The 27,712-nt window shown below is 32.4% G+C and overlaps 3 protein-coding genes across 4 annotated transcripts in view; 2 read left to right on the forward strand and 1 right to left on the reverse strand.

Annotated features, from left to right (window-relative positions):
• Nucleotides 1-7,503: 7,503 nt before the first annotated feature.
• On the forward strand, nt 7,504-9,068 carry LOC130448258 (uncharacterized). Its single transcript, XM_056785542.1, has 2 exons — nt 7,504-7,708; nt 8,752-9,068. The coding sequence occupies exons 1-2, from the start codon at nt 7,504-7,506 to the stop codon at nt 9,066-9,068; spliced, it is 522 nt and encodes a 173-aa protein (XP_056641520.1).
• Nucleotides 9,069-10,389: 1,321 nt separating this feature from the next.
• On the reverse strand, nt 10,390-13,728 carry LOC130447953 (biogenesis of lysosome-related organelles complex 1 subunit 1). Its single transcript, XM_056785031.1, has one exon. The coding sequence runs from the start codon at nt 13,656-13,658 to the stop codon at nt 13,278-13,280; it is 381 nt and encodes a 126-aa protein (XP_056641009.1). The 5' UTR covers nt 13,659-13,728; the 3' UTR covers nt 10,390-13,277.
• A 309-nt stretch (nt 13,729-14,037) lies between these two features.
• Nucleotides 14,038-27,712, forward strand: part of LOC130447949 (protein diaphanous) — a 141,138-nt gene continuing 127,463 nt past the window's right edge. Inside the window, exons 1-2 of one of the 2 annotated variants that reach the window (XM_056785023.1) lie at nt 14,038-14,342; nt 14,396-14,477. In XM_056785023.1, the coding sequence (XP_056641001.1) occupies nt 14,442-14,477 (36 nt within the window). In that variant the 5' untranslated portion in view covers nt 14,038-14,342; nt 14,396-14,441. Of the gene's footprint in view, nt 14,343-14,395; nt 14,478-26,599; nt 26,758-27,712 lie in introns of those variants that run through there. The other variant, XM_056785022.1, reaches the window with a different exon arrangement.

Raw genomic sequence — 27,712 nt, forward strand, 5'->3', positions numbered from 1 at the left:
ATGGAACTTTCCACTTCAGGTATGTAACAACATTTTAATAAAATTATATCCGCAGAAAAGTTTATGTATTTAATCAATATTATTTAAAACAAAAAACAATATTATTTTAACATTTTCCAAAATATATGTAAGCTTTTCATTTGGTTCCAATGTAGTCTCAGTTATCAAAAAAAAAATGGTATTATTTCAGCTTTTCTAAATTGTTTAGTTGTCTTGCACTTATTTGCTCTTTTCTTTAAAAAAAATTTTTGTCTGTGTACTAATGAATTCAGATATTGTAAGAATAATGTTTTAATTTTTTTTTATTTCAGGAACGAAATCAGACACCATGTTTATTTCAAAGAGAGAACTTTTTAATATTCTTAGAATTTCAAATAAAAATGGAATTGATGAACATATTGGTTATTTAAAAGATGAAATAATGAAGCGAGAGAAATCTGAAGAGCTTTTAAAGCGCTTAAATAAAACTGTAATATTTCATTTTAAATCACGCTGGATGAAAGCGTTCGGGATAAAAAAAAGGTTTCTCAAAAATAATGCTGAGTGGCTTGATACATCAATTTAATTTAAAATAAGAGAAGATGTAGAGACTCCTAAAAGGAAAAAATGTCTCCAAAAATTCCATTTGAATCTAGTTCCGAGCGAACGAAACGACTAAAAACAAAACAGTAGAGAGAGTCTACATCAATAAATGCATTAAATTATGCCACTCAAGTGAATTGAAGAGCTACTCGACAAACGCAAGCTTCAAAAGTCAAATTATGTCAGGTAAAGACGCTCTAGCGGTTTTAGTGGACGCGAAGTTATCTCGACACTTGTATGACATAATCAGGATTCAGAAGTGCTCCAGAAAAATTTCCTTCTTACAAACGAGTTCAAGCTGTGTGTAATAGATGTATCTTTTTTGTATGGATATGTAATCACGTAAATAAATAACTAAAGAAAATATTTATATCTTACATATCTTTTTGAATTAAAATAAAATTCAAAATGTTAACTATGTGTTTTATTTCTACATCCTATTAATAATAATCAACTTTGCCTGATTTAGTGTGCGACGTGAGAAGAATTTATATATAGTTAACAAAGTCGCGAAGCGTCGAGGTTAGCTTTGATCTCGAGACAAGAATGAAACTACCTACCGAGGTTTGTATACTATTTTATTTGAAGACTACAGGTTGAAAAGGGGGAATATCACAGAATCCTAAATTTGCAAGAGAGGAAAATTAAAGTTTCAAACCCTGTATCTTTAACAAGTACCTGTGCAAATGTCAAAAAAATAAATTTGTTTTTCTTAATATATTGACAATATTCGATACTGCATAAAGAAACCCTTGCGAAATATTATAATGAATAAAAAATGTTTTATTGTTGTTACTACATTTTGTAAATTGCAAGAAGGGGACATGTCCACTCAATCTACAATGTCATCGTCTTGCTTTTTTCCAGTGCGTTTTTTTCCTCGAGTTCCCACGTCGGAATTATTGCTCTCTTGATTATGAGGAAGTGTAGAATGAAACTCATCGGCGTTCGGATTGCAGCAGAATCGTTTCAAACATTGTAGGTCCTTAAATTTTTTAGCATTTATAGGTAGCATGCCTACAAAGTTTTTGATTATGTCATGCAGTTGTTTTACAAACTTTAAAAGCCTACCCTTGTACAAATACCCGGGTAGTTCAAATTCATGTGTGTCCAGTGTTAATTTTCGTTCATCTATAATAACGTTGTTTTCCCACATGCCATTCCAAGTTGTTCGGTGCAACACAAATCTTATATGATCTTTGACAACGCTGAGCTCACGAACTGGACGTGTTTTAAACGGACACTGTTTCCTGTATAAAGACGTCATATGTGTGGTCCAGCTTCTGAAGTAGCTTTGTGTCACTTGCAACACATCAAATGGTTTCGGTTTAACTCTAGATGCCCGAAACACTTGAATCCATTCACTAGGCAGTTCTACTACAGTCTTCTGTTTTATTAGTCCAAAATTTTTGTCGCACTCCATGTAAGAATGTCCCCGAATTGGAAAGGAAACTTTTACTGAATATAGCGGAAGAGCGTATAGTTTTTGTTTTGGCCTCCACTAGAGTCGCAGAAAATTTCCAAATTCTTTACGCGGTGATCCAGAAAACTTATTGCTGGTTTCCAGTCTTCTGATTTCAGCTTTAATTTGATTTAGTTCATTTTCTGATGTAGTCAACATTTGTGCTTGCAAAGATTTAATATTTGCGAAAAACTCGTCGCAGCTACTGCAAGTGTCAGATCTGGGATACCCAAATGATATGTTAAAGTGTTTCGAAAATATATGACGATAGGTTTCATAGGAAACATGTCCCTTTGCTTGTTCTATAAACATCTTCTACATTTTTTAAATATTGAGCTCTTCCGGTAAATACAACTTTGAAGATTTTTTAATACTATAATGGCTTTGTCGTCCCTTGAATGAATTGATGTGTTCAATAATTGCGTCCTTTATTTTTGTGTCTAATTTATTTGCCCTCATGCTATGTTTCCCACGTCTATCTACTGGAGCCATACTAGCCATTTTCAGTGAGCTTTGCAAAACTTCGAGCCATGTAACGAAAGGAAAGCCTTGTAACAGACAGAAATTTCCTTTGTTTCGATATTGCAAGAAAACCTTACTTTGTATGAAAATGATCCATCGTGAAATTTTGCAGACGATTCATCCACACGTGAACTCCGCCGTTGAACAGGATTTACACTGATCAGACCACTTAAATAAATGTTCTGTTCGTTTGTACTTTTCAGTAGGTTGAAATTTTTTATTATACTTTGCCTTGCAGTCAGTGGAACGTTTTCAAAACATTTTAAACGGTTGCACTTGCAGTCTTCTCCGGTTTCGTGTGATTGTAGCCTTATCTTCTTTGCAACATCTATCATCCGCCCGTACTTTCTTCTTTACTTCCCTTGCTCTTCCGATCACATTGTAATATTTGTGCTCATTTCCATGTCACTTTCGCTACTTGTTTCCGCCATTTCTTTAGTGAAAAGTTTCCATTCTACGCAACAGGAACGAACACGAATGAGTGAACATGCAGGTCACGTTACCCCGACCAACATCCCACGTTCTTTACCTGTGGCGCGGGAACATTTCCCATTTTTGCTCTGTGTGGCAGAAATTTAAGTTGGTATATTTCGCGACTCTTCGTTTTCTTGCCGTTGAAACTTTGCCAGGATATAGAGCACGAAATATACTACAAGATGGCGTTCATGCCGCAAAATGATAAAATTTTGGACATCCCCCCTTTTAGCCTGTACTCTTCATTTACAACCATCATATTACGATCAAAACTAATAAATCTTTGTTTCGTTCTGAACATACCTAAAATATTACATTTAACAAAAAATTACTAGGCATTTTTCCCAAAATAAGCAAGCATGTACTATGCTATTTGGTAAACAACTGTCACCAATATAAATTAATGTTAGATAAAGTCGGATGGATATTAAGTTCGCGAATAATAAATTGAAATACAACAGGCGCTGCTGACGCGACAGCACACGGGATGGTGCCAGAAAAAAATAAACATCGCTAGCTAGAAGCTATTGAATTACTTATAAAGGGGGTGGTGCGAAGAAATAAAGGTGAAGAATACCAGTTCCGAAAATGTACTCTTAGCATATTTTGAAAAACATCCCAGACAGAAAAAGTCGTCCATTTTGTGCGCGGTGTACAGAATGATTCAAACGATGTTACAAATTGAAAGAAAAAACTGATATTTCGAAACATAGGCCTTCCTAAAATGACAAAATGTAGGTTTCAGGCCCAAGAAATCGAACTTATTTTCCAGGAAAAATATCGAGGATTTCTTAAAAAAAAGCTCCAAATAAATTTCTACCAATAAAGGTAATATATTTATGATCTTTAAATAAGTATTTTTTTAAATCGTGTTTGAGCTTTACAATTGCACAGTTATTATGTAGTCCGGTCAAATTAGACCAAAAAATAAGAGTGAAGCTACATAAATTCCCATCAAGCTGTAAATCAGTAAAATTGTTTAAAATACAATTGAAAATAAAATTTGAATGTTTCATCATCATCATTTCCGTGTATGCAAAATTTTTTTTCAAGGTGAAAGGTCAAAAAAATGAGCTTTTCGGGATTATCAGGAAAACGGTCATGAAAATACCTTAGACGAAAACTATGATCATTTCCTTACGAGCCACCGCACCGCTTCTGAGATATAACGATTCAAAAAATTGTAAAAGTTGTAATATTTCAGATTTACTGTCGTATTTAATAGTTATAATGATAGCACATCTTCATTAATTGCTAATTTATTTTATGAACTTATGACAGTTCATAAATTTCTTACAAATACTCACAAGACTCGGTTCATTTCAATGTTGCAAGAAAAGTTTACTGCTGAAAATACATATATTGGTGAAACCATTAAATACAACTTTTACAAGTTTTTGAATTATTATATCTCAGAAGCAGTCGCTTGTAAGAAAAAAACTATTGATACGTTTTTTGTAGATAATTTTATGATCTATAGTTTTCGTCAAAGTTATTTTCATGACTTTTTTGCTGATAATTTCGAAATACTTGTTTTTTTGACCTTTCACCTTAAATAAAAAATACTATTTTCTAAAATTCTAAAACACATACAAGTAGATAATTTTTCATTACTGATCTAGTGTAAATATCTAGTGTGAAGAATAGTAAGAAATAAACCTATTGGGCACAATTCAATAGCTAATTTTTCCCAAAATATTGCTACTTTTTTGAATTTAGAGGCTTTACAGGCTACGCTCTAAGAAGAGCCGCCGTTACGTTACTTGCCAACAGCGGTGTAAATGTACCCCAATTAAAAAGGCTGGGAGGATAGATCCCCATCCTCCAGTACTGTGGCAGAAGGTTATGTGGGTGGAGAATAAAACCAAAACTGCCAATATGCTGTCCCAATTCGCCATGTCTTCTGAAGCTGTTGCTAGTAGTTCACAAACCTTAGTCATTCAACAGCAACCTAACCTAACCATTAATTTCAATAAGTAGTAGTAAAAAAAAAATTCATCTAGAATAGATGTGAAAAAATTTAACGATGACAATACTTTAGAGGGCGGGAAGTAGTGGTGTGTAATATGACACTTTCTAAACTTCAATGACGTTAGTTATAACAGCGTTGCATACATGGTTGTAGATAATAATTATTTATTCACAATTTACTAATAACTGAAAAGATAGTTTTCACTCTCGTGTAAAAACAACAGCCATTATCATACCTGTACATATTGTACTTAATATTTTTTGCAAATAGTTTTAAATCAAAATAGAAACGAGTACGTGTTTGATAAATATACGCGTTTTATTATTGCGAAAAGTAAGTCAAATAATAAACAAACGAATACAATATTAAGTCATTTTTATCAAAAATATTTTAACTTGATTTATTTATAGCTTATTTGTACAGTCAGCAATACCAGTAAGACGTAAAGGTACCAATTGGAGTCGTCGAGCAATCAAATCTAGAGTCATGCAATATATAAGAGCATGAAGAACTGGCAAAAAATCCAACAAAACAAGGCACAAGAGGTGGACGAAATCGACAGAGACAATTAGAACGAAGGGAAACGCGCAGATTCATAGTAAACAGACGTAGAGGAATTGACCAACAACGCCAACAAGTTCTGTCGGACTAGATATCATATGAACTTAGTTATTTTAGATAGAGTGAAGTATGTAGTGTTAGAAAATTTGATATTTCAAATGACTAGAGTCGTTAATTAAATATTGGTATACAAAATCTAAACTATTCACATAGTACAAAATAATTTTGTAAATATAACCTAAAAAAACTACTGTGAATGTTAATTAATTATTGTGAATTTGTAAGAAAGAAGTTTTTCGGATACTCGCTGGAGTGCTCATTACGAATCAGTAAAAGTTGTAAAAGAAAACATAGAGATAATTGTTAGTAGTTTGGAACATTTTCAAGATCCAACAAAAGCAAATCTAGATATAAGATCCTGCCGGCTGTTTGTGATTTTACCTTTTTAACCTACATACAATTCTGGCTTTCTATATTGGAGAGGGTAAATTTAGTTCAACAATATTTGCAGTCTCCAAAAATGACTCTAGATACAGGAATCACCAAACTAGGCACCTTGAATGAGTATTTAGTGACTGAACGAACCACGATTGAAGACAATGCTGTAAATTTTGGCATAAAAAAATGAAATGACATGGACATCAACATCGAGAAACGAGGAAGATAAAAAGAACGATGCCGGGTGAATCAGCTCATGATACTGGATTATCAATTCAAGAATAAATAGGTCAATACGAATAAATATGGTCAATGTATGAATGCATAGACCGATGTATACAAGAATTGTCGTTACGATGCGGGGCCTTGAAACAAATCAATAATATTTTTCAAATTATTGAATCAAAATTTATGGTAGAAGCTTTAGATGACGCTCTGGCTGTAGCAATTAACAATCTGATATAGTTTATGGTGAATTGGACAAAGAGCAAGTTTTCCAAGAAATAAAAGGCATGTAGCCACCGATACGAGTATAGACATTGCTGCCAAATGGGGAGCTCAAGAAATCCTTCAATTTATGATAAAATGGGACTTCAGTGAATCGTTACCCTGTATATCGCTTATACTTCATTACTTTTTGACCATTTGCATCTCGGTTGCATCATGCGAGAGGAGTTTTTCGAAACTTAAACTGATTAAAAATTATCTTCGATCTACAATGGGTCAAAAACGACTAGCTAATCTAACTGTGCTTTCAATAGAAAGTAAAATTTCAAAAGAAGTATATTTCATAGAAGTTATTGAGGAGTTCAGTAAATTAAAAGCACGAAAACACATATAACAAGCTACAAAAAATACAAAAAAATATCTTTGATTTATTTTATCTAATTTTTTTTGTCGATTGATTCGTATTTTGTTTTCTTCACCCATATCGTAGGTATATATGTTTAAGTCGAATTTTAATTTCACTTGCCAGATTTTAACGAAATAAACATAAACACTTATTTATACATGCAAATGTGAACTGAATAAAAAGCTTGTAAAACTACATTTTTTTAAAGCTGGGGGGCCTCATTCAGCTGTGCCGCTCCGAGCCTCTGACGGGCTTAGCCGGCCACTGTTTAAACGTCTCGCGTTCTATACCCATCGATTCCTATTGTAGATTTGCCTGGATTTTATCAATGACCATTATATGTAAACAATAAACTCACCAATCACTGTTAGGGCCCCCGCAGACTGCAGACTTTTTATCGGCCGATAGTTTGGTCGGTTTCTTAATCAGTATGGAGAGGAATGCATATGCGCACACTACAGCGATTCAGTATCGGCCGATAAAAAAGTTTGATGGGCTACTCGATTACATTCAAACTAATCTGTCGGCCAACTGTTTAATCAGTATTGGCGCATACACGCCTGCGCATACACGACGATTGTTTAGTCGGCCGATAGTTCAGTTCGCTCTGTGATTTGGCGTCGTGTGCTTCTATTCAATATGGCTTCGCCCAAATCACAATTGTTGATTATAGAAAGTTCCGTCGAAAACTTAATTGAAGAAGTCGAGAAAAAACCTGCGCTTTATAAAAAAAGTTTAAAGGAGTACTCCGACGCGAATATGAAGAAAAAACTGTGGGAGGAAGTTTGCGAAGCAGTTGTTGTTGATTGGAATTCGCTTAGCGCTGAGGAGAAAACAAACAAAGGTAGGAATGTAAAAATAAAAATATTAGAGTACTTATGTGAATTTTTATTTATTTATTTATTTATCTATTTACAATTATTACACTTTGTTATATTGACACGGAATCGCGCCTCCGGGAGAAATAAAGTATGACGACATGTACTGTCGCACGTTATTCATATTATTTCTTCCTCGGTTGTCTTCATTTATAGTTAAGTTATTCATGGGACAATTGTAGAGAGTTTCTGTGAAATTTATTCCATCTTTGATTCTTACATAATTATGCAGGACACAGCAAGCTTTAATTATTTTGACACAAAAATTGATATTGACATCCATTGGTCGGTGAAATATACGCCATTTGTTAGCAAGAATCCCAAAAGTACACTCAACCATTCGTCGAGCTCTTGTATGTCTATAGTTGAAAATTCGTTTGGTGTAGTTTAAATTTATTTTTGCATAAGGACGTAGTATATGATTGCCAAGTCCAAACGCTTCATCCCCTACGACAGAGAATGGAATAACATCTCCGACATTATCATTAGGCAATTGCCTTCCGGAGGGAATATTTAATCGGTTTTGGGACAGCCGTTTACCCATTTCTGATGATTTAAATATTTCCGAATCACTAGCTGTTCCATAAGAACCAACGTCTATATATACAAATTTATAATCTGCGTCTGTCCAAGCCATTAACACGCACGAAAAAAACTTTTTGTAGTTAAAATATGATGAACCGGAATGTTCTGGCTGTATCATCCGTATATGTTTGCCATCAATTGCTCCAATGATGTTTGGAAAGTTTGTGCGACTATAGAATTCGTCTGCGATTTTAATCCAGTCGCCTTCTTCTTTGGTTGACATATACAATGGTTGAAGTATATTCCATATTTGCTCACATGTAGTTTTAGTAATATCTCGTATTGTAGAAGCTCCCATCAGATAATCAAAAGATAATGTATTGAAACTAGCTCCTGTAGCCAGATATCTGTAAAAAAATAAAAATTAATTATATTTCAATATCTGTAAAAAATTAAAAATTAATTAAATTTCAATATTTTTCAGGTCGTGATGTGCAAAAAAAATGGGCTAATTTAAGGACTTGCTTTCGTCGCGAATTAAACGCTCAAAAGAACACTAAGTCGGGGCAAGCTGCGAATAAAAGGCGTAAATATGTCTACTTTGAACAGTTATTATTTTTACTTCCATGCATGGAAAACCGACTTACTGAAGGTAACCTGGAAGAGGAAAATTTTCTATCAAATGATGAGCATGATGATCAAGCTGGTTCATCCACTTCCACCCCTATTCGTCAGCGGAAAAAGAGACCTAATGTACCGAAGCAGACGGACGTGGATGAAGCATACCGACTTGTGTATTAATGAACAATGGGCATATCTTTCAAAATAAAGTTAAAATATTTATTATATATTGCCACTACATTAGCTGTTTATCTTAATTTTCAGATCATAAAGATGCTACTTTGTCATACAATGGGTGGAAAGTGATACTTTCCCGCACGCGACTGCAGTTGTCCCGTGTCCAGTTCGGGCAAGCGGTCAAGTGTGGAAAGACACTTTACGCATTAGTTAGGAACATTATTTTTTCTACGACCATATATACGACCCATTTTTCAAAAATTATTTTTTTCCAACAAACATAATAATATACAAAACTTTAACTAAAAACCACTAAGTATTATAAATATTAATATTGAAAACACAATTTGTTGCATTCTGTAAGAATTGCCGGTCCGGTGGAGTTATTTGGTTTAATGTGGTTTAATTTAGAAGAAGATTGTACTCATTCGATTACTTCCAAGACGTTTTGAACAACTTTGAGGTTTCAGTAACAATTAGACGCCTGGGTTGTCATAGCAGCTGATATCAAACCCGGGTGGTTTGATAGTTGTTTTGTGACACTCCTTTGAAGAACGTACAAGGTTATATAAAAAAAATGCTACAAAAAGCTAGAAAAGGTTTAAATTTTATTTGATGGACTATTTCGTAAATATTTATTTACCTGTAGTAACAATCGTTATAACCTCTGAAGTAAAAAACTATCTAATAAGGTCAAAATTTACATTTACATTTTACTTTCCCGCACTAGTGCGGGAAAGTGACACTTTCAAATCTAGAATGCGTGCGGGAAAGTGGGTTAAAGCGCACGGTCGTAGAAAAATAAATTTTTTGGGTGGTATAGAAGTAGAGGAAGTATATTTCTATGCCTTCAACAGAGAAACAAATATCGGTAAGTAGACACTATAAAAAGATTGAAACATTTTTATTTGATATCAAACCGAAATTAAAGAATGTTTGTTAGCAAATTCAATGTATCCGTTAAAGGCGCTTGACACGATGCAATACAACGTCAGACGCAATATTTCTTAATAAAAATCATGGCACAATATTTTTGGTTTTTTGTCGTTTTTATTGTGCGCATCTGCAATTCTAGCAAAAAATCTAAAGAAACTTTTGACTTAACAACGATTTGTTCATAGGCTCCATAAGCAAAGCCACTGACCTTTTCTCATTCACATTTTTAAGCCGGTTACAAAAGGTTTCTTTTTGGTAGCTGCACTGGCAGAACTAGTTCAGGAAGTGTACACTAAAGCATTCTTTGTAGCAGAACCAGCGCTAGTGTTGCACATATCAAATAACCCAAATACAACAATCGACAAATTCTCCATTACTGTCTGCACTATATCGTTCTTTGTATCCGATCGAACTAATTCTATACACTCATGAGCTGGTCTGCACAGGTCCAGTTCAGTACAGTTCCACTGCAGCTACCAAGAACAAACCTAAAATATTAAACTTGAGGTTAGGAATTTGTTTACTTTTATAAATAGAACTTTTATTGGCAACCATGATAGAATAATGTCAAGCAATTTGCAATATTTTACAATTTATTGAACGTTATTTTGCACCATGTCAAGCGGCTTTTAGCAATACCAGATGCCGTCATAAAATTTCGTTGCATATTAAGCGATACAAGATAAGAAAATAAAAACGAAACTATTTTTGTTGTTTCGATTTTTTTTAAGGTATGGGAATCAGTATAATGACGAACGGCGAAAAAATTCATCTCGACTTTCAAGTATACGAAAGCATTTTTCCTTCCCAAGAAGATTGCTAACAAATTTTGGACAATGTTTTCAAATATTTGAATGAGCTTACCACAATCTTCTCCGATGAAAATTATAAATAAATTCTGTAAATTCGATTTTATGAAACTTTCTGTACCGACTTTTTCTAAAGATATTATTGATTCCCGTTATCAATGACAATACTCTTATATTCTCAATAACATCCCTTCTATTTGTATAACATCAAACTAATGAGATTAGTTGTTAGAAATATTGAAGTTGAAGTTTTATTCAAGTTTTGAATAAAAGTTTCAAAAAAGGGATCCCTCTGGGATAGATAGAAAACTGAAAAATATTTGGGGTTTTCGTAACGCCATCCGTATTCAAGATAAAAGGCGTTCTTGAGGTGAATTTTCCTCTGTAGCATAACCTCTTTCTTTAAGATACGACCAAACAAGGAATTAAAATCGAATAACCCGAGGAGGCCAATAAAGCGGAGCTTCTGCACCTCTACCAATCCATCGATTCGGAAAATGGTTATTCAATCAATTATGACACCTTCTATCAAAGTGTGGTGGAGCTCCATCCAACATTAACTTTAAATGAGTATTGGTATTGTGCTATCCTTTTAACATGTGGATTCTCATCACACCAGTAGTGTGCATTATGGGAATTAAACAAAAATTTATTTGCTTTGTTTATTTTCTAGAATTTTGTTTTGGATATATAAACGAGTTTGTTTAGCGCAATTAGTTTATAATGAACGGAACAAAATCGAAAAGTAAGTGGAGAATTTAAAAACTATGTAAGTTAGTTAAGTATAAGTAATAAGTTAATCAACATATGAGTTAGTTAAGTAAAGTGTTTAAAAGACAGTGTTTATAAATTATAAATAAAGACGAAATGGAGAATCGCGAGATGGAAACGCCAGGTGAGAAGAGTGAATTAGTATTAATAGTCAAAGTGGCACAGATATATGAAGGCTTTGATCCAGAAACATTTTTATTCAAAGACGAGGCTTCCACCTTGATTTTGTCAATTTTGAACGTGAAGAACAATATTTAATTATGATATTTCGGCCAATATGAGAAGATTTCTACCAGGAAAGACGGTATGTCGAATCTTAGGAATGTTATTTCTGCGGATATTTTGTCATTGAGAACTGACCTAGCCATTTACAGGGAAAATAAAATGTCATCCCTAAAATTGGATATCGAGAATAAGATGACCACGATAAATGAGAAGATACAAACTGGTATAGAGAATAAGATGACAACGATGAATGAGAAGATACAATCAAATGGAAAATAAAAAGACAACAATTAACAAAAAAATCAAGGAGTTAGAAAGAAAGATTGCAAAGTCGAGAACAGAAAATATTATAATAGAACGATAGAAGATGGAACAAATGAAATCCTGCAATACAGAAACATTACTCAAGACAATGACAATTTTACACGAATCATGGCTCCAACGATTGACAGCAAGACATTTTGGACCAATTATGTTAAATAGTTTGAGGGAGCCACTAGAGTGAATAATTGTTTCAATAGAGAAAAGGCAGTAAACTTGACTATTGTGCTGTGAGAAGATGCCTTAAATGTATTCCAGACGATACATCTTGAAGAAACTGATGACTTCGAACAGCTGAAGAAAAGGTTGGACATGTGATATGGTCACAAACATCTATAACACCCATACCATTTCAGCTGAAGAAACAAAGACTGAAGTGTGTCAAAAAGTACTGAAATATATATTGGTTTTCTGAAAAATCGAAAAACGCAAATTTGTTACACAAGATATGATAAACACATATGCATTTCTAAATATGAGTGTTGTTCTGAAAAACTTATTTTCTTGTCGTCCTTTCTCTTCATTATAAAATATACCATGTAATGCTAATGTACTTATTCTGTTAAATAATATGTATTATTATTGTATTAAGAAATATTTACTATCTTACCACTAATGACCTTGTTGGTCAAATAGAAAATCAAATAAAAAAATAAAGTGACTTTTATTCACTTTAACATTGTAATTGCCCCATATTGAACATAAGAGAACATAAAGAGGCAATTTTAGAAATATACTATTTCTCGAATACATATACACTAAAGCCTTCACTTCTCTGCAAAGCATTAAATCTATCTATTCACACCCACTCTTGAAAATCTACCTTTACATGTTAGTTAATAAAATAATTGTATAACTCATAAAACCAGTTATTTATTTTCAATTCCATGTAGTATGAAACACTAATACTGATTCAAAAGATTTTATAAATGCTTTTTAACAAAAAAATAATGATGTAATTTATTAAATAAAAGGTGTTTGCACAAATATGGTTCTCATTTTAGCTATAGTCTATAACTTTGCACATAATATGTAATATTATGGAATAGTTGAGATGACTATAAGCTTTTGACAAATATTATTGTTTACATTGCAATACATGAAAACTATTTATATAACATAACTAAAATATAAATTTAATTCTTTTATTTTAACTTGAACTACTGCTATCTTGTGAGCTTTGATATACTATTTCTAAAGCTGTTGTAATAGTACGCACATCACCTTCTATTGTTTTTGCCCAATTTTCCACATCACCTAGTTCTTTAAGAGCACCACTAAATTGTTCAACTAAGTTCAACCACTGTTGTGTTTGTTTTGAAAAATTTGTTGCACTTAAGTGTAGTTGTTTTGCTTCCGCATCTAATTTTTTCTGATTTAAATAAGCTTGAGCCACTCCAACATTCAAATGATCTACGAGAGCTTGTGTTAAATCACTAGCTGCTGCACAGGCTTCCTTTCTTTTTACTTCTTGCAATTCTTTTTTCACTACTTGTTTAGTTTGATGCTCTTTTACCATTGAAGTCAACATTTCTTTAGAAATATGCTGTTAAAATTTTTTGAACCAAAAATATTTATTTACATTTCATGCAAAAACGTCACTTGTCAAATTTTGACTTGTAAGTCAGTGTCTTGGTTGCGTCCTTAATTTTACTTGAGAGCGTTGTCTCATTTCTCACAAAGTGTAAAAGTAGTTCATTAGAATGCAAATTATATATAACAATTATAACATTATTTTATCTTATTTAATATTAACAAATGGGAAAAAGCAGTCATATCCCTAGTATATAGAATACAACAGTAAAATTTTCGTTAACATTTGTTACCGAATCATAGAACTACAAAGTTTCTTTTCTTTGGGTTGGCTAAATTGATTTACCATATTGAGGTTGACATACATTATTAGAAATGTCATTTGCTTTATCTGTTGTCTATTTAGTAACGGATATATTATAATATTAAGAAAATAAACATCTATTATAATTAAAATAATGCGGACAATAAAAATAAAGCAAAAATTATAATATTGACTTGATAAAAATTTAAAGATTTAAATTTTACGTAAACATTATATCAATTTATGTGTAATGTGTATTTAACGCGACTATTAAATAAAAATTATTCAAATTGACAAAGCGAATTTATATGTATATCTAGGTTTATATACAGAATAGAATATGGATAATATGTCAATAATCAACAGGATTTTTTAAGGGTAATTTTTTTGGTAGTTTGAATTCTGCTTTATTAGTCCTTTTAATTTTGCAGGTGTTTATTGTGATGGTCTGTTTGGCGAGCTTTAATATAAAATACTATGGCTCGACAAGAAAAAGCAAAATCTGTAACATTTGTAAGTACTTTCACTTCATAATTACATATTAAGATTGATATAATTTTTTAAATATTATAATTATCATAATCAATGAAACCAGGAAGTGGTAAATGATAAATATTTAGTCTTTTAGATGAATTGTTATCATAAAAATTTTCATATTTTCTATAAATTATTTGAATGCATATAACATCTATAACATATAAATTTAAGAATCAAAAACTAATATTAACTATTAACAAGATAATTACAAAAAATTTTTAAACTTTTCTTATTCTTTTTTGGACTATAATTTATATGAATGGATTTGATCAATTCATTCAATTCTTCACTTAATATACAAAATCTTTATTTATTTTAAATTGAATTAATTAAATTAATTTATTATATGTTATAAGATGTTTAAAAAATTCTGTGTAATCCTGACTTTATTGTGCTGTATTGTCCATACAGTCATTATGGACAGGTAGACTATACATTATATAATTATACAAAGAACCAATATTAAATGTTAGTTTTTATATTGTATGAATAGTTATAAACATAATGAAAAGTGTAGAAATTTTTAATAATATAAAATATATAATCGATAGAAAACTAATAATTTATGTATAAAACATTGAATTGTTTTCAACTTCAGTTATATAAATGAGTTAACTTCATATTATGCTTCGTGTTTTTTGTGCTCTATACTTCTTGTATGTTTTTCAACTTTCTTATGGAGTACAGGTCCTTGGATTCCTAACTTGCACATGATACATATATAAGCCTCTAGGAAAGTTCTTCATATCATTATAAACTCCTGGAAAAAATTAAGGCAGCACTCATATTTTTCTCAATATTCTTTATTTACCTATTGATAATTTACTGTATGATAAGTAGGCCATGAACCTTGTTTGACAGTAACAATTGTTATTTAAGTTAACTATATTATCACATAATCTTGTTTCATAATCAGTAATTCATATTAAACCTCGTTTTAGACTAAAACTGTCATATGTACTTCTGTATGAATAAAAAACAATTTAATTGTTTACACAATTTTTTTAAAGATAAAATGAAAAAGTGAAACACAAACTATATTATATAAGAAATCATATTGCTGCACTTTTTCCATTAACAACTCTTGTTGCATTTCGAAAATGAGATACAACCATAAACTGGTATACAAAGGAAAGAGAGAGGCATTCACATGTCTTAACGTGCATCGGTTATACCTGAGAATTTTGAATGATGGCATGGCGTGGGGTGGCGTGTTGCTAGTGAGTTTTTGCCTTTATACCTCCAGTCCTGAATAGGGCTAGGCAATTATCAAAAAATATAATCGATTATTTTCGATTAATCGAAAATAGTCGATCAATAGAAAATTATCGATCAATCCAAAATAATCGATTAATCGAAAATAATCAATTTTCGATTATTCGAAAATCGGGAATAAAGTTTCAAAAGAACGATTGTGGTTTGATTCCTACAAAAAAACAAGATAAAGAGCGAGTATACCACTAGGAACATACAGAAGACATTATGGTTTGATTCTCAATAAAAACAAACCAAATAATGAACCTACAGAAGATATTTGAAAGTAAGATTCTGATATTGATTATTTTAACGATTGTACGAAAAATAGTGTGCATGTCATAGCCGTGAAACTTTTTAACGACCTCAAGATTATCTTGCCTCGGCTGCAAGCGGTCTCGGCGATAACTGTTCTTTTGGTATGTTAAAAAGGTATTTCGCGATCTAAGCATACAAATAACTATTTCAGTCATTTACTTTGTAATAAAGCCACTTAAAAACTCTCTTTTAAATTCAATTAAACTGTACCAAAACCATTATGCATTTTTGAGAATGAAAATAGGCAAGAAACATTGTATTTTATAAAACCAAATTCTCACAGGATGTTGTGTCCACAAGCTCCACCTTACACAACAATCTCTTTTGTATATTAATTAAAAGTGATAATTTGTCACTAGCATGGGCTTGTTTCAAAATAAACTCTTTAGTTTTAGATTTAGGCTTGTAACTAAAAGCAAAACAAAAAATTATTATCTTGAAAGATGTTTATTATAAATTTTTAGGAATGTTAACAAACGTCTTATTCATAGTTAAAAAAAAGCTGGTCAATATGATCTCCAGTTAGTGACGCTCTTAGGTTAATTACTATTTGGCCTCCTTTCCTTATACTTGCTCAGATGGAACACTGGAAGCTTGAATACTGAGAAACATTTTTGCACATTGGGAAAGAAAAGGAAATACATGTGCATTATATTTCTACCATATCAGTGGATCTTCTTCAACATCAATGACTGGTATATTCATATATTGTTCGATTTAATTTTTACATTTAAACTCACAGCATTACTACCTTCAACAGTTTTCATAGATTTAAAAATTGATGAAAGTCCGCTTTTCTTTTTTCCTGATGACGCAGCTCTATTCTCAGAAACTGGAATTATTTCTAATTCGCTACTAAGTTGTAATATTATATCTTCAATTATCTGGTTTTCTGCAGAACTAAAAAAGGATCTTTTAAAACGTGGGTCCATGAAGGTGGCATTCTGCAATAGTTTATGAATTTTCTCGTTGCTTTCATATCTGTTTTTAAGTGTGTTTAAAATTAATGAAGCTATTTTCCTTTTTAGTTCTACAATGTCTTTATCAATTTCAGTTTCATCGTATTCATCTACCAATGTTTTACTTAATTCCAAAGAAATAGGTAGAATGGTAGATACTAACTGATAATTTTCGTCTACAAAATGGCATGTACGGGAGATATAGGACCTGTTTGCAATGGAAGTCCAGCAATCGGTGGTACAAGATATAAGTTTGGCTTGTTTTAAAATGTCTTCAATAACTCGGCGCGTTTCATTGTACAAATTAGGCATTAACTTTTGTGACAATGTGTTTCTGCTGGGTAGTTTATAGCTTCCGTTTAAAACTTGTACAAATTTTTTGAAATCGTCTTTTTCTACTATATTATAAGGCATCATTTCTGTGCCTACGAAAAAAGCCAAAACCATGTCAGTTCTGGTTTGTAACTTTTTTGTCATCGTAAAGCTTTTTATGGACGCTTGTTTGTAAGTTGAAGGGACTTGTACTAATGGAGGTATCTGTGATGAAGAAGAAGTCGATTCTGTTGATACTACTGAGATTTCGAGTACATCAGTAGTTTGGATCACGATATTAGTGATTTTATTTTATACCTGTTTATACCTGATTTATTATCCATAATTAGTTAGAGTAGCTCGTATATAAAATAATATAGCTATTTTGTTTATATGCAAAATTTTTTGTTGGCCCCAATTTTGCCTTCTCCTTATATAGATGGTTCAAACATCTCCTTTTTAATGTAAGTATTCTTTGTTTTTATGCTCAGCAATTATTTTTTAATTTTACCTCAGTTAATTTTGCTCAGAATCAATCTGAACTGAACATTTATGCAAAATTTCCAATGGATTGTTCAACTAATTGCAAAAGTGTCGTTTTCGGGTGTCGGCCGACACTTTCTTGGTCTAGCTCGCATTCGGTAAATGCCTAGAGCGTAACGAGCGATGAGGAACTTCGTTCCAAAAAATGCACTATATCCTTGTACCATTAATACAATAATAAGATGAGTAGTTTGTACTTGATTCCTCATATCGCATATTTCAGTACTCGCAGATTTATCTGTTCAATGAATATTTTGCATCTCAGCGTAAAGAAGAGGATGCTTTGCCTTCAAGTAATTCCTTAAATTGGTAGTGTTACCACATGACTTAATGTTTTTTTTACATTTTCTACAAACTGAGGTGTCTCCAGTTCCAGATTTATTGAAGTAATGCCAAAGTAAGCTTCTTCCTCTATTTTCTTCCATATTCCTAAAAAAAGCATAATTCAGACAAAAAATGCTTCATCTGCACTTCGTTCACAGCATCAGGTCCCGGACTTTTGCCGAACTCTATAAAAAAAGATTATAGTAATTGTAATTAACTTGTTAAAAAAATAAGTGACTTACAAAAATTTTATGTAAAACTGTTTGTATAAATGATCATCTGTAACAAAAACTAGAAAATAATTGGCACACAAACCTGGAACCTCTTTGATGGAATTAGTAATAATCATAATCATAAAAATTAGTAATAGTAATAATCATAATAACAAATTAGTAATTTAGTTATGCTTAGAAACTTACCTTGATTTTTTCTTTGCACACTTTAAACAATCAATCGGAAAGCACAGTGATAGGATAGGTCGAATTAAAAAAATCAAATGTTATGTGAAATATCAATGATGATGTACACTGCCAAAAGTGCCAAAGCGTCATATCCAAACGGTTCTAATAAAGCAAATGATCTAATATTTTCTGTCCTGTGATCCAAAAAAAATGCAGCAGCAAAACTATCTATGCGGCACTAGGCTGCAAAGGTTTCATCTTTCGCCGACACCTATATTAAATAAAATAAAAAACTTAGAAAGACGCGTGCCGCTGGACACTATCTAACATCAAAGAAAATAATATTTTCTATTTTTTTAAGGTAAATGCCATTTGTAAAGAGCTTTTTAAGAATAATTTTTGTACCTAGTTAACAAAATAAGTTTAAATGTTATATACCTAATTATCAATATGTAGGTATTTGTATTTGGTTAAACCGAATAATTAAAAGGGAGTGTGCTCTTCTTGATTACGGCAGCTATAAAGTTGAAAAATAACAATGTGATTTGATTCCCACCAAATTAAAACTAAACAATAGAAATATTTCTTATTATTCATTTCTCAGAGAGAGGATTTTATTCTTAATAGGTAAGTTTCTGCAAAGAAAAAAAAACAAGTTGATTATGTCAAGTTTTGGATCCAGTATACCTACAGAACAGAGAATTGAGTTACAGTTACAGGACCACAAAAAAGTACAAAAGTGTGAAAATTATGAAAAAGAATCAATCTTGATAAATTGATTATTTTTGATTAATCGAGTATTTCCGATTAATCGATTACAGATTATTTTTAAAAATATATATCGATTAATCGATCACCCGATTATTTTTCGATTAATCGATTATTTTGCCCACCTCCAGTCCTGAAGGTTACCTCAACATCTATATTAAATAAAAGAGCCTAATGAAACAAATTCGTACTATCAAAGACCAGGACAAAGGCAAAAACATTGCACTAATCAAATTGATGATTTTTTTTGAGAAACAGGAGAGTTACCAGCAATCTGCTAAAAAATTAATTATCAGATGTTCGATATATCGTCTCGAGCGGTTAGAAGATGTTTACATGAAGAAGGGTTAAGCAACAGAAGACCAGCCAAAAAACCCAGGCTTACCAGAGAACACAAAATTCAGTGATTAAATTTTGCAAATCTACATCAGAATTGGCCCATCACTGATTGGAAACAAGTTCTATACTCAGATGAAACTAGAGTTAGCCTTAAAGCTCCAGATGGACCTGAGCTTGTCTGGCAAACGCAAGGAAAATGTTTGCCAGCTGTAATATCTCTCCTAAAGTGCCTTTTGGTGGTGGCTCTAATATGTTTTGTGGAATAATTTGGTTTCATGCTCATATGGAATTGGTACCAATATTACTTAGGCAACATTATTGTTGTTGTTGTTGTTTGCTCCGTTTGTTGGGTCTAATTTTTCATAATGCAGTTAAACGCTCATCCCCACATGGTTAGACAGGTTATTGGTTACTTATATGTTGTCAATATCCCTTTATTAGAGTTTCCAGATATTAATCCTATAGAACATCTAAGGGACTATCTCAAAGAGAGAATTTTGCATATCAAAATTCAATATTCCAAACCAGCGTATAGCTCTCATGGTTGTCCAATATTATCAGTATATTTTTCTGTTTAGTAGGCTGAACATAATCTACAAAGGAATGCCTCCAATTGAGGAATACCTCACTTGGAATCCAATCATTTGGAGTATAGTCTTGTATCCTTTTTCTTGTGTAACTTGATAATGGTGGGAAAAATGAACCAATGGCAATCCAGCAACTGATGACCACATTGTGCGTCGGTAATTATCCCCAGCTGTTTCTTTCCTTTTACAGACAACATTTTAGACTTTAGGCTGCTTATTAGTGGTTGTAGATATATCAGTTTCTTATATGTCAAACAATCTAGAGAGAAAAATGTTTTATTGTCAAAAAATTATTACAATTTGTAGACAAAAGATTGTAAAACCTAGAAATAAACATAAAAATAACTGAATAGAGATACGAATAAAATGAAATTTTAGTATACAGAATAAAATAAAACCACAAAGAGTAACAAAATTATAGGTAATAGTAATAGGTAATAATTAGTATACGAGGCTATTGAATATCGAGACTGGTTATGAAAAAGAGTTTTATTATAAAAATTATTCTACATTCGAATGCTCCCCTTCAATATACTCCCTTCCCCTCGCCACACAACTTTCCATACGTTTTTTCCACTGATCAAAGCAGTGCTGGAAGTCTTCTTTAGGAGTTCTGCCGTTTTTTGCGCTTCCATCAACTCAAATAGGGTCCCTTTCAAAGCAGATCTTTTTCTAACCCTTCGAGGAAATCTGAGTCTACTCATTGATGCAAAAGCTTTTGGTCAGGATTCAGATTTTTTGGCACCAACTTCGCACAGACTTTTGTCATGTATAATTCCGTCTTTAAAATTTTTCTAACTGTTCTTTTATCGACGTTTACAGCCTCGACAATCATCCGAATACTTATTCGACAATCTGAACGCACAATTTGGTTGATTTTGGTCACTTTTTCCGGAGTTGAAACAGTGACAGGGCGATCTGGGCGTTGATCATCTTCAGTGCTCTCTTGGCCCTCACTAAACCACTTACACCACTTTAAAACACGCGCACGAAATAGAGAATTGTCCCCATAGGCCTCTTACAATAATGCATAGCACTCAGTCGGAGTTTTTTTCAATTTAACGAGATATTTGAGATTTAAACATTGCTACGTTTCAAACAGCTACTGCACAAATACTATATTAGTGACGGAAGAAGAAAAAATTGAACCAGGATGCAGCATGTCCGGAAATAAATATTATTATTAAAATAGAAGTCGTTTACAGAGTAGAAGACACTTTCCAGTAAATATGCCCTCAAATTATCGCGGAATGCGGGAAAAGATGATATCGATTTGATTTCAATTGGCAAGTGATTGTGCATTTTTTTGCATTGTAAAATATTGAGCACTTGACTAATTCTGAACGTGGAGTAGATAAGTAAAGGTCGTGCTCTCTTTTGTAGTTTGAAGATTCGCTCAAATTTAGTCGCACCAAACGTACCCCAGAAGGGAAGGGCATATCGGAGATGCGACTCAATAAGGGCATAATAGACTTTTAAGGAGGTGGATAAGTTCAGTTCTTTGGAAACTGATCTCAGGGCAAAGCAGGAGGAACTCAATTTTTAAAATAATGTGGCAATATGTACCCCCATTTCAAGGAATTGTTCACAACAAGCCCTAAAAATTTTACAAATTCAACGACGACAATGGTTTTGTTACTTAATAGAAAAGGCTGCAATGTATTTTTATATGATAAAACTTTGGTTTTAGAAATGTTGAGAGAGAGAGAAGATTAGAATCGCACCATGGTTTGAGGGTGATTAGGTCATTAGATATGGTCCTATAGAGTGCTGTGAGATCGGGGTTGCTCTAAGAGAAACTAGTATCGTCTGTCTGCAAATAGACATATTTTGCCACCTATGTGTAGATAGGCGATGTCGTTTATAAACAGAAGAAACAAAATAGGGCCTTATACTGAGCCTGTAAGATGCATTAATATAATATTTTAGGATAAAATCTTCAAGGCTTCTGGAGACCCGAGGAATATTTGATCGCGAAGAGACAAAAATAGCGATAAACAATCTTCTCTAGTTGTTTCGTACTTGCCCCAGTTTTTCGAGTGGTTTAAATAATTTTTTATGCGTAGATGAATTAAGAATTTTTGAACTCTTCTCGAGCAAGCTAAAAAATACAGAGTTATCCAATTTGTTTCCTGATCTTTAGTGAAAATAGCACGAAATCAATCAAGTTTTGAAGTAACGATGATGAGCAATATTCAATGGACATCCCAAAGTACTGAAGCCATAAACTTCCTAGCTGGCTGTTGTGCTTTTGGACGCCTCGGACGTGGTTCACTCAGGCTAAGGTCCACTCAGATGATGATCGTTTTGATTCCGCAGTGAAGTGAAGGATCCATGTTTCACCTATTGTCACATATCGACGCAAAGAATCTGATTCATTACGTGTAAACGTGGCCAAAAACTGCTCTGAATTATTAACACGTTGTTGTTTTTGATCGACTGCAAGTAAACGCGGCATCCACTTTGAAAAAAGCTTTCTCATGATCAAATGTTCAAGCATACTTGTAAACCCACTGCTTTTTGATAACCTCACGACCTCAGCTATCTCATGCAATTTCAATTTACGATTACATATAACTAATTTGTGGACTTTTCGATATTTTCTGAAGTAACCACCTCGATTGGACGACCAGAACGTCTACCATCATCAGTGTCTTTACGACCACGTTTAAATTCATCAAACTAATAACAAATGGTTCTTTTCGATGGAGCAGAGTTCGTATAACACTTTTGAATCCATTGCTGAGCTTAGTACAGTATTTTTTTATCAATAAGCGATGATAAATTAACACACGAAATTGTTTTGAAAATAACAAAAGTAGCTGCTTTTAAATAGCTGTCACTTTTTTCTAACTAATCGAAATGTTATGGAATTTTATACATAGTCTTTTGAAAGTTGGTACTTTATAACCGTCATATGGATTTGACAATGGCAGCGCCATCTGTGTGTCAGTCACATGAAATTGAGTGATGTAATATAGTCAATAAGATAGATTTACCAGCCTTATCAAAAGAATTTTCATATGTTTTGGAAAATTTCCGGAAAGTGTTGAAAAAGATGAATGAAAACTTTCTTATCGCATATCCCGAAAGAGCTGGGTCTTAGGGATTTTTACGTCATTTGCAAAGACATCGATCAGAAAAATGAGCAAACTAAACGTTTTTAGAAAAATGTGATTGAATTTGGCCAAAGACTATGTGGAAATGAATGTTATAGTTCATTTGCTCAATTTTGACCTACTGAATCTTGGAACAAACTCTGCTTGTAGAAATAATCCTGTGAAAAATATAAAAAATCAGTAAAATTACATTATTTATAAAACAAAATTATTTCAGCCTTGAATAACAAATGGAAACACTTTTGACGGCACTTGCTGTTTACTTGCCGTTTACTTTGGGACTCCCAAAAATAAGGGAGATATAAAAAATTAATGTGACCAGTGATAAGTACACGCCACTGGAGCAATTTTTTTTTAAATTTTGTTTTAAATTGTCTGATTATTTTTAGTTAAAAAACTAATAACATTTTATAGAGATTTTATAGAGCGAAAATGAAAACAAAAGTCTGCAAGCACGTAAGTAATTCACAAACTAATTAATTATTCATTTAATTTCGAATAATGATTAAGCGTAAATAGTTCAAAACAAATAAAAATTATTCATAATCTAAATTGTTCAAACTGTTGGTCGCTTATTACACCGCTTTGTCATTGGAAAACGTGTCTTTGAGAATAAATTTGGATGGGATTGAATGATTTCTGCCGCAGCTTAAATTCTAGTTATTAGATCTTATTCAGATTCGATTGATCTTGGAGGTCAAAAATTGGGTCCCCCCGACCAATCCATTTTTCTCTAAAACGTCTGTTTAAATAATATCTTGCCGCTGCAGCAAAATGAACAGATGCCCCATCGTGTTGAAACCACATGTGTTGTCTAATATTTAACGGTACATTCTTCTACAATTCATCCAACATTTCTTCCAGAAAGCGCGTATAAATTGCTCTATTTAATTTATTTGGTAAAATATAAGGCCCGATTAAGCAATCTCCAACGATACTCACCCACACATTAACCGAATATTTATGCAAAAATCCCCTTTCACGAACAAAGTACTGATTTTCTTCTTCCCAAACGTGACTATTTCTAGAGTTGAAAATTTCTTCCCTAGTAAATATAGCCTCATCCGTATACAACACATATTTTAGAAAATTTCGATTTTCACGACACTTTTATAAATACCAGTTTGAAAATTCCATACGCACCTGAAAATCTATAGGTTCTAATGCTTCCAATGCCAATTTGTATGGATGTAACAGTTGTTCTTTTAAAACTTTCCATATAGTAGAATGAAAAAATATAACACGTGCCTACTAGATTATAATTTAGAAATATTGAGTAGTATTTAATTACCTGCAGACTTTTGTTTAGAGGCAAATTTCTACAATACCGTTAATTTTAACTCCATAAAAGGTTATAAGTTTTTTAACTAAAAAATAATCAGGCAATTTAAAACAAATTAAAAAAAAATTTGCTCCAGTGGCGTAAAAAATAGGAGGATAAAAGTGACAACTAATCCTGACAGCGCGCCACTGGTTAAATTTTTCCAATGTTTGTTTATGTCAAAATATTATTTTATTAAGAAGCATATTGGTAACCAAATTTGAAAGAAAAATTTAAAGGCGTTCTTGATTTATGGCAAATTTTTGATTCGGGGGTTCGTATTCCTACATATATCAAAATGATTCATTTATTGAGATATCTCTGTGGTAGAGCGTTGTCGGTCAAATATAGAAACACCCTGTATCTCATCAAATTCTCCCGTTATAGTGAACGTTCTTAGCTTTTTTGTTTTCGTGTTATCTAATTTCACAAGCTGATTTTAAATCCTCTAAATTATCGATTCTTAACTTCCACATCTCCTCTCTACGATATGCCCCTGCTACGCCTATACGAGGATGTTTTGAAAAATTCTTAGCCTGTTATAGAACCAAACAAAATTTCAATGCCAAAATATTTTATTTCTCAACATATTCTCCTCTCAATTGGATACATTCATTACAGCGAACCTGCAATGTTTCTAGGCCTTTCAAAAAAATGTCTCTTCTTGCTCAGAAAACCAGATCTCCACAATTTTTATTCCCTCCTAGTTGGAAGAAAATTTACGACCTCCTATACTTTTTTCAGTTGAGGAAAGAGATGATAGTCGGACGGAGCCAAATCTGGTGAATAAGGGGGGTGTTCAAGTAATTCAAATCCTAAATCAGGAATTTTTTGCATGGCAACATGAGATTTGTGTGCAGAGGTGTTTGGGGATGCATTTTGCAGCAATTGTTCTCCTGTCCAAATTGACTTGAACTATATGATGAACGCATTCGTATGAAATATTCAGTGTTTCAGATATCCGTTTTAGCCCAATATCTTGTCATAAACTGCATCGATATTTTTGGGGACTGACACAGAAACTGGCCTTCCCGATCGGTCATCATCTCCAATGGAAAATTTACTTCTTTTGAAGCTCGCAGTCCAATTTTTCACTGTCGCATACAAAGGACATTGATCACCAAGGGTATTAAGCATATTTTCGTAAATCTGCTTACCTTTTAAATTCAGGTACTTGATGATGGCTCGATACTCCAATTTTTCGTTTTTCACAATTTCGGTGGACATCTATTTTCTTTTAATTTATTGCGTAACTCTGGTTTACTTTTTTGACGTCAAACTTTACACTGACACTTCTAGTATGTTATTGTTCGTTGCTATGGTAACGCAATATATTGTTTATGCATGGAACTGGTCTAGGCTAACTAGATATAAATACATCCTCGTATTTGAATCTAACTTTTGATTCAAAACAACTTTACTATATAATATTTTTCTGAATTGTGAAAGATAAAGATACTCTTGTACAAAATTCAAATTATTTAACAAACTTCGTATACTGCTTTAAAAAATTGATATCTGATGTTAGCATTTTAAGTTTTAAACCAAGCAGGACTTATTATCAAGAATAACTTTTTTTCATAAAACCACTAATAAAAAAGTTTTCCATATGGTTCCAACTTAAGTATAAATTTTTGATGGAAAATTTTTTGTTATTATTTTTTTGATATTTCAAATTAATATTGAGCAAATTATTACATGAAACTGTTTTAAACTCACTTTAAATAGTCTACAATATTGTGGGGTTTTCTAATTCTATTGATAACACTGTTTACTAGGAAAGTGCTTAAATGTGGACTTATTTTTAATCGTACCTATAGATAGGATTAGTTATCTTATCATTCCAAATGAATGTGCGATAAAACGTTGGGCTCGCACTGTTTTGTCTTATGATCTGGTAACGGTGTTATAAGAATATTTAACGGAAATGAATACGAAGAAAAGTGAAAAATCCGGTAAAAAGACTATTCGTATGTCTTTCAGCAAAAAAAGGAATAAAACTGTAAGCGAGGTAAGCGTTACGACATTCAAAAATATTACGGAATTTATGTAATTATACAATCTGACCCAATTAGCGTGCTGCAAATTCTATGATAAATTTATTTTATTTATCGTTTGTGAGAGTTAATACGGCACTAAATATTACGATCAAAAGTTTTTAATTACCCATATTTTGCGTGATGCACAACAAATAAAAACATATATATATATATATATATATATATATATATATATATATATATATATATATATATAATAAAACTACAGTCTGTGTAACTTCTTGCTTTCTGTGTACAAATACTATTCTCTTAGACTCAAAAACCTCAAACTTTAATTCATCACTCCATAAAACTCTCTCTCACTCTTCTTGCGTCCATTTTAGCCCACTGCAACCTCTTAATTTTATTTTGACGTCTTAAAAGAAGTTTCTTCACAGTCGCCCTTCCCAAAAGCTCTTCTCTCAATCTCGTTTTCACTAAAGAAGTAATCACATTTATTACTACTACATTTATTAATCCCGTGAACGTGTGTCGTCGATCAAGGTCATTTTCGATAATAGACGCCAAAAAAGCCGCAGCTCTCGTCCTCATTATAAATTTGATTCAACATTAACTCTAACTCTTCGATCATATTTTAAAAACCATCTCTAACTGGACAGAAAATATCTCTTCTTCATAATTTTCCTATGAAAAAGATTTAGTTCTTTATTAAGGAATTACTCCCGAAATTGGCGTGTCTTCTCCTCTTCTGTAGGAACTACTCGTAGAGACAATTCACTGCTTGGAAAAATTCCGCGGCCTTCAGCGCTTTTTCGTAGATTCTCCAAATCCTTGTTTTTTTAAAAAACGACTCAATGTTGATTAGGAAACTGATTGTCAAATACACAGGAAAAAAAACAGCAATGAAATAACACTACTGTTACAAACCAGGTCTCCAGTCGCCTTTCCTCCAAAACATCCCCAAAC

Source organism: Diorhabda sublineata, chromosome 8, assembly GCF_026230105.1.
Source record: "Diorhabda sublineata isolate icDioSubl1.1 chromosome 8, icDioSubl1.1, whole genome shotgun sequence".
NCBI classification, from domain to species: Eukaryota; Metazoa; Arthropoda; class Insecta; order Coleoptera; family Chrysomelidae; genus Diorhabda; species Diorhabda sublineata.

Bases quoted from the DNA above. Each gene is read 5' to 3' on its own strand.
- LOC130447953 (XM_056785031.1), bottom strand. From the start codon at position 13,658: ATGTTGACTTCAATGGTAAAAGAGCATCAAACTAAACAAGTAGTGAAA.
- LOC130448258 (XM_056785542.1), top strand. From the start codon at position 7,504: ATGGCTTCGCCCAAATCACAATTGTTGATTATAGAAAGTTCCGTCGAA. The intron at 7,709-8,751 runs GTAGGAATGTAA...AATATTTTTCAG, and splicing joins TGAGGAGAAAACAAACAAAG to GTCGTGATGTGCAAAAAAAA.